At 43.1% G+C, this 7,848-nt stretch overlaps 1 protein-coding gene across 2 annotated transcripts in view; it reads right to left on the reverse strand.

Moving 5' to 3' along the window:
- The window catches only part of VSNL1 (visinin like 1), a 75,035-nt gene extending 67,642 nt beyond the window's left edge, over positions 1–7,393 (reverse strand). For both annotated transcript variants that reach the window (XM_065401148.1, XM_065401147.1), the window contains exon 1: positions 7,232–7,393. In XM_065401148.1, the coding sequence (XP_065257220.1) occupies positions 7,232–7,393 (162 nt within the window). The remainder of the gene's footprint in view (positions 1–7,231) is intronic.
- Between the last annotated feature and the right edge of the window lie 455 nt (positions 7,394–7,848).

The following is a 7,848-nucleotide window of genomic DNA, read 5'->3' on the forward strand; positions in this document are numbered from 1 at the left end:
CTAACCTAAGGTGCATTATACCATAATGGCTCTGAATATTTCCTTTCCATTTGTAGGACTATTGGCGTTTGCTTTCACTGTTAACCCAGAGGACATGCTTGCCATGTTCAGTGACCCGATTCCAAGAAGTATGACATCATAGGAGCCTATTTTCCACTTAGTACACACACATAGCTCATGTTATCATTAATGCCCATTATGTACACTTGCACAGTATGGGGCACATTTATTCCTGATGTAATCCTGCTGAACTCAAAACTTAAAGCAGAATGAATTTGGCCTTTTAAATCAAAATAAGATGTATGGAATCACAACATGAATTCAGAATGCCCATGTATTTAGGTTGATTTGCCTCCGGTCCCCAATTTTACTTTAATGTATTTTTGTAAATTAGTTTCTTATGATGAATATACTATAAACACTAAATAAATACAACCCTCCAGTAAAACTGCTGCTAAAACTATTCAGTATCATTCAGCTATGTGGGAACAAAGTCTGGGGTCTAATCTTGATAGCCATGACATCAATTGAGTCAAAATCACAACAGTAACCCTACACCTTCAGATCTCTTAATTGCTGCACACTGCAAGTCAGTTGCAGTGCATTAAAAAAAAAAAAACTTTATTGAATCTACAAATTTACAGGCAATGTTAAATATTTTTATATGCCAATACAAGGTGTTCTATTAAACTGTCTACGTATACACCTGTATACAGACATATCACTTTTATACAACACTCCCATAAAAAGTTCTGTAAACAAGCAAACATTCTACACAAGAAGGTCTAGTTGCATGAGTGCTATTCGTCTTAAGTGCTGCACAGTCAGGTTCATAGAAAGTACCCCAGCTGCAATGAATTCAGAGCTGATCCTAATCAACATGAAGGAAGGGGGGGGGGGGGGAAAGACACAGAACTATTGGTGCCACCTCAAACAAAGCAGCAAACACTCCATCTACCACAAAGCCTTCAAAGAGTAAAAACTAAAATCAAATGAAAACAAGTCACTCACAGGTCTCCACATAACCACTGAAGCCTCCGAAGTAACAATTACTACAATTTTTCAATGCATTGTAAAAACAGAATGAAGTCACCAGACCGTAAAACTCTGCAAAACTGGCAATTTATATTCATATCAAGAACATATTATGTGTTGTGACAATAAACATTGTGGATGTTTTCCATTGGCTGGCTGTGGGTGGAAGGAGTCTCTTTCCTTAGATCAAAGTTTTGCCATGAACATTCTAATATCACTCCTTGATCAGACATGTCCAAGTACATGGTACAAATCCCATGAGCAGACAGATGCTGACATCTAAGACAAAATGTAACACTGAAGTGAATGTAAACCTTGTAATCATCTTCCCAATAAAATATGTATGGAAACCTTCCTGGCTAAAATCCAGTGAATATAACTTGTGAACTTTTTCTCTCCTAACTGGAGGCTCACACTCAACATAAAGAAATCAATTAAGAAATCAACATAAATGTTATACATTCCTACCATTAATATGCATTTCAGAGAACTGGAATGCTTAAAATCCAACAACAATGCCTTGTGACTTCCTGTGGTGACCTCTGCTGCAAAAGTCAATTTTCAAATCTGGATTTTTTTCTGTAATCAGAAGCTAATACCGAATGAGTGTCCCAAGCATCAAGAATCAACCTCTGTGGGAACATGGAAAGTAATAGTGTCTCAGAGAGTCAGGGAATGACCTGTTAGAAGCATTGACAGTAGAACCTCAGAGTTACGAACACCTTGGAAATGGAGGTTGTTCGTAACTCTGAAATGTTCATAACTCTGAGCAAAACGTTGTTCTTTCAAAAGTTTACAACTGAACATTGACTTAATACAGCTTTGAAACTTTACTATGCAGAAGAAAAATGCTGCTTTTAACCATCTTAATTTAAATGAAACAAGCACAGAAACAGTTTCCTGATGTCAAATCTTTTTTTTTTTTTTAAACTTTCCCTTTATATTTTTAGTAGTTTACATTTAACACAGTACTGTACTGTATTTACCTTTTTTTTTGGTCTCTGCTGCTACCTGATTGCATACTTCTGGTTCTAAAGGAGATTTATGGTTGACCGGTCAGTTTGTAACTCTGGTGTTTGTAACTCTGAGGTTCTATAGCAGTGGCTCTCAACTTTTCCAGACTACTGTACCCTTTTCTGGAATCTAATTTGTCTTACGTACCCCTAAGTTTCACCTCACTTAAAATCTACTTGATTACAAAAATCAGACATAAAACAACAAAAGTGTCACAGCACACTTACTGAAAAATTGCGTACTTTCTCATTTTTACCATATAATTATAAAATAAATCAATTGGAATATAAATACTGTACTTACATTTCAGTGTATAGTACACCTCTACCCCGATATAACGCAACCCGATATAACACGAATTCAGCTATAACGCGGTAAAGTGCTATAAGTGCTCTGGGGGGTGGGGCTGCGCACTCCGGCAGATCAAAGCAAGTTAGATATAACACAGTTTCACCTATAACGCCGTAAGATTTTTTGGCTCCCGAGGACAGCGTTATATCGGGGTAGAAGTGTATATAGAGCAGTATAAACAAGTCATGGTCCGTATTATATTTTAGTTTGTACTGACTTTACTAGCACTTTTTATGTAGCCTGTTGTAAAACTAGGCAGATATCTAGACGAGTTGATTTCAGGGGCATAGCTAGGGGGAGTGCAGAGGGAGCGGCCGCTCCCCCTGAGCACATTCTCCAAAAGTGGCACCTTAGGCGCTGACTCCCTGGGTGCTCCAGGGCTGGAGCACCCACGGGGAAAATGTGGTGGGTGCAGAGCACCCACCTGCAGCTCCCCGCCCCGCCCCCCAGCCCCAGCTCACCTCCGCCTGCTCTCCTGAACGCGCCGCCCGCTCTGCTTCTCCGCCCCTTCCCCCGGCTTCCCGTGAATCAGCTGTTCGCGCAGGAAGCCTGGGAGGGCACAGAAGCAAGTGGTGGCTTCGCGCTCAGGCCCAGGGAGGTGGAGCGGAGGTGAGCAGGGTCGGGGAGCGGTTCCCCTGTGCGCCCTCCCCCGGGTTGCCTGCTGCGGGAAGCGGAGCAACACAGCCCCAGCCTGCTCCGCTTCCCTTGCCCGGGCCCCAGCCGTGTCACGGGGGGATTGGGGAAAGGTCCCTCCTTCTCCCCCACCCCCCGCACTCACCAGCAGTGGCGGGAAGCGGAGCAGCCCGGCCTCAGCCTGCTCCACTCTGCCAACTCCCAGCCGCATCGCTCCACTTCCTGCCGCCAGTAAGTGCGGGGAGGTTGGGGAAAGGATGCCCCCCTGCACTCACCGGCGTCAGGAAGCGGAGCGACGAGGCCCCAGCCCGTTCTGCTTCCCTTGCTCCTTCCCCTACCCCAGCCGTGTTGTTTGGGGGGGGGGGAAGGGGCTGGGGAAAGGTCCCCCCTCCCCTGCACTCACCGGCGGCGGAAAGCGGAGTGCCGCAGCTGGGAGCTGGCGGAGTAGAGTGGGCTGGGGCCGGGCTGCTCCGCTTCCGCCGCTGCAAGTGAGTGCAGGGGGGATCCCTTCCCCCAAGCCTCCTCCCCTGAGCGACACGGCTGGGGCGAGGAAAGCGGAATGGGCTGCTCCCCGTCTCCCGCTAATCCCCTGGGCCACGCTGCATGAAAACATAGATGTGCTTAGGGTTATTTTTTTAATGTAGCATTAAAAGCTGCTGTATTTTCTATGTTAAGACGTAAGGTATTGCATAGTCTGCATTGATTTCCCTCCCTAAAGTCCACACTGTTGTTTGTAAGGGTATGGTTCGTTGAAGCAGTTAAGATTTGCCTATGAGTATCTCTCAGTACGTTACACATGCCTAGACCTACATTGTACTCTCTGTAAGTACACTGCAGCCGTGCAGAGATCTACAGCTCTATACGTTGCACCCCAGGCACAGATCTGTAGATGCAGCCTCCAATGGTCAAGAACGTCTAGCTCTGTCTTGCTCCCTGGAAATGTACTGCTTTGACGTGCGTTGTCACTTTCCCGGGTGTCACATTCCTGGATGTCTGGGGAGTGGGGGAAGTTTGGATTGCAAGTTCCGTCAGTATTTTTCACAAAGTTGCTCGAGCCAGCAAAGTTGCCTCTGTGTTATCTTTTTTAACATGATTATTTCAAATGCCTTTCCCCTCTACATACTTCCTCCCTCCCCATTGCATTGCGCTGGATCTCTGGAGTTTAAGCTTGTGTGCTGACGCCCAGCCCTAGACTTGCCCTCCATTCTGGATGGTCTCTTCCCTTCACAGCTGCTGCTCTAGCTCCTGCTGCTCCAGCTACATTTTACTGCTCAGGACTTCGGGCAACTTTTCTTCCCAGCCTCCTCTCCCTCCCTCTGTTGCTGGCACAGAGGTGCCCGAGGCAAAGCAACAGGGGTTCGTTGCCCGGCGTGCTTCGCGCCAATAAACACACCGGGGTGGAGAAACAATCAAAGGTTTATTTGAGATCTCAAAGTGGTGCAAGGAGACAGGCAAATCTCAAATCGAGCACACAGAACAAAGCAGCTTCTCTCTTCTTATACTTTACAATTAAGCCCCCCCTCTCTCCCCCTGCACCCCCACCCCTACTCCCCCTCAACGCTCTACCGAAGACATGTTCATACATTTAAGCCGTTAAGTCATTCTAGGGCTATAAATCTAGCTTGTTAGTAACATTCCTCTAAACAATCATTGGGTCCTATTTACTCTAGTTTACTATGTTTGCATGTTTCCTCCAGCTAGAAACATGCAAACCTCATCATTATTGCTTAGGACCTGGTTATATGCAAGGTCGTAATAGGTAACTGGCTATTTACACATTCCAATTCCTGTCCTTGGCTTTTGAGGCCGCTTAGAATTAAATATGGAAGAACAGAGTTTAAACATGGAAGAACTCTGGTTCATATATAGGCCTAATGACGTCATCACCTCTATACCTCCTCAGGCAAAGGATTGCATTTTTGCTGCTCCAGATCCGGTGCTGGCATTTTTCACATTTATTTTCACTATTAAAAGGCATAAAGCTTCTGGGTCTCGGCGGTAATTCGGCGGCGGGTCCTTCTTTCTTCTGCGGCAAGACTTGGGTTTTTCTTTTTTTTTTTTCTTCGCGACGGATGGCGCCTTTTTTTATGTGTTTGCTCCTCCTGCTGTTAAAACCTGGCTACGCCACTGGTTGATTTACCCCCTGGAGGACCTCTGCATACCCCCGAGGGCTCACGTACCCCTGGTTGAGAACCACTGTTCTACAGAATATACATGAGGGGAGAGAAACTATGAAGTCATGGTTTCATTGAAGTCAATGGGAGTTTTACCACTGACTTCAGCAGAGTGAGGATTTTGCCCTGCGTGTAGACATATATAATTTTCAGCCTATAACAAACTAGGCTAAACACATAAGAGTTATGTTAAAACAATATTAGGGGTACTTATTAACAAAAGCAGGAATAGCCAAACACTGGGGAATCTTACTTAGCTTATATTTCCAAACACAAGTGGAACATAAAGGCGCTAAAGCTCATAGCCAGATTTTCCTTCTCTGTGTGTTGTCAAAGTTCTCATGCTTTTAAGCAGCACTGAACCCTCATACTCTGATTTACATTTTGCACTACCACTCAGTAACAATGGAACTAAATTTTACCTCCGGGCTATTTCCCCCTGGGTAAAGCACCTTGTGGGAGTCTACAATGACCTCGAAGGATGACTCAGAAACACTTTTGAAAAGAAGTCCTCATGGCTGGGAGATGATATCATAAAACTGTCCCTCCCACACAACCCCCCTCCACAAATACTTATTTAGACTTCATTCCCCAGTTTTTATTTGTAATTTCTCAAACAGGAAGCAATGGTTCCACAATAGTTAAACACCTTATATATTTTGCTACACATACATATTTTGCAAACGCTTATTTACTTTTCCTACAAACATGCATGAGAAATAAGATGCAAGTCAATGTAGGACACATGCCAAACATCATCTAAAATGGAGGCAATCAATAATCACTCAATACAAAACACAACGCTCTAAAGCAGTAATAGCAGGGTTTTCACAAAACAACAACTAGGGAGTCACAGTCTTCTGGAAGACAGGACTTTTCGGAACGCTGTTTTAATGTACAGAAATTAAAGTGCACAGATGGTAATTTAATTCATATACACTGCAGATGGCAGTGTTTGTACAGTAACCTTCCCTGGCAGCGGGAAGGGGGACGCTTATAATATTTGTGGGGATGGTGTGGTCCAGAGCTGGGGAAATGCAGGAAAGATGGACTGCAGTTCCATTTCAGATAAATACAGATAGTCCTTGCCTACAGAGATCATTACTGAGCTCCAGGCCATCAAAGGACTGGTAAAATTGACTGCTGGCATTTTTATTGTTCCTTAACCTAACACTGTAATTTTCTGAACTAAGTGTTCATCACCACTATCCATTATTTTTCCTACTTAAAATTACTTTGAAGCCTCTGATCTTCAGGCAGTTGTTCCATTTTGAATGAAAATGTAATTATTTTTGTAATATGAATACACATCTCATGCTGTCTCCAATGTTTCTCCCCTTACAGAATAAATACATAGTAAAAATAAGAAGACATGGTACGTGATAAATTAATGATTAATAAAAAGAAGGTAACCAGATGTCCTACATATCCTCTCTCATACTCCAAGGACAAGGGGAAAGTTAATGAAAAGGGAAGGCAACACATTTATAACATACAAAAAAACTTTTTTTTCCCCACAGTGCATAATTAATCGATAGTACTCACTGCCACAGGACTTCACTGGGGCTAAGAAATGACTGGGAATCAAAAGAGGAATAGATATTTGGATGGATAATGAGAACATATACAGGATACTTATTTTATAAACCAGTAGCACTGCATGGAGGTATAGGGATCTGCCAACATGGATCATCTTGCAGGAGTGGGGCCATAACCCCTCATCCTTCAGAGCATAAAACAACCCCTAGTTGAGAGGGTTTAGGAAGACTCTTCCCCTTTGGGAAAATTATATCCTTCCTCTGAAGCATTTGGTATTGGTCACTCTCGGAGACAGAATACTGATCTATTTGAACAACTGGTCCAATTGCTATAGCAATTCCTATGTACATACCTGTCTGCTCCTCGTCAGTATAGACTTTAATTTGAATGATAGACATGAAGAATATTTTTGCTCTACACATATTGAGGCACCACTCTGATACCCTTCTTGTGGCTGTGCAATAGGAAACTAATAAATAACGTACCTTTACATAAAGCTGCTGAAATTCGTCAAGGTTCAGTCTACCACTAGGACAGTCCTTTAGAAATCCTTTGTACCACTGTTTGAGTTCATGTTCGTTAAACTCCGTGCTCTTCACCAGATCCTCCATCACTTCAGGGGCCAGTTTGCTATTCTGTTTCCCCATTCTGCCTTAAGAAAAGCAAATTAATACAATTAGCCAAGTTGCTGTGATCGTTTTAAAACTTGACTAGCAACCAAGCTGGAGTATGCTACTGACAGCCTTGTTTTGTGCTCACTGATGCTTTCAGCCAAGCCTGTGTTCCCCCTGATTATTTGGATGCTAAACTATATTTAAATAAGTATTAGGCTGAATTCGAGAAAAACTAAGAATTAAACTAAGAACTTTAAATTAAAGCTCTTAAGTCCTGCAGAGAGACTGCTGAGTTTGCTTTCAAAATAAATGAGAATTTGCTTAATCTTTTTATCTTTAATAATCATTTAATACAAGGATTCCACCCTTTTTCTTTTCTTTTTGAGAGGACTAACAGGTTCTTCCTACCAGTGGTTACTATCATATTAAAAAGTGACCTTTCTTTTAGTAATCTTGATAAAGTGGTTCCTAACCGTTCCTTGGGTATT

This window comes from Emys orbicularis, chromosome 3, assembly GCF_028017835.1.
Source record: "Emys orbicularis isolate rEmyOrb1 chromosome 3, rEmyOrb1.hap1, whole genome shotgun sequence".
Lineage (NCBI taxonomy): Eukaryota > Metazoa > Chordata > Testudines > Emydidae > Emys > Emys orbicularis.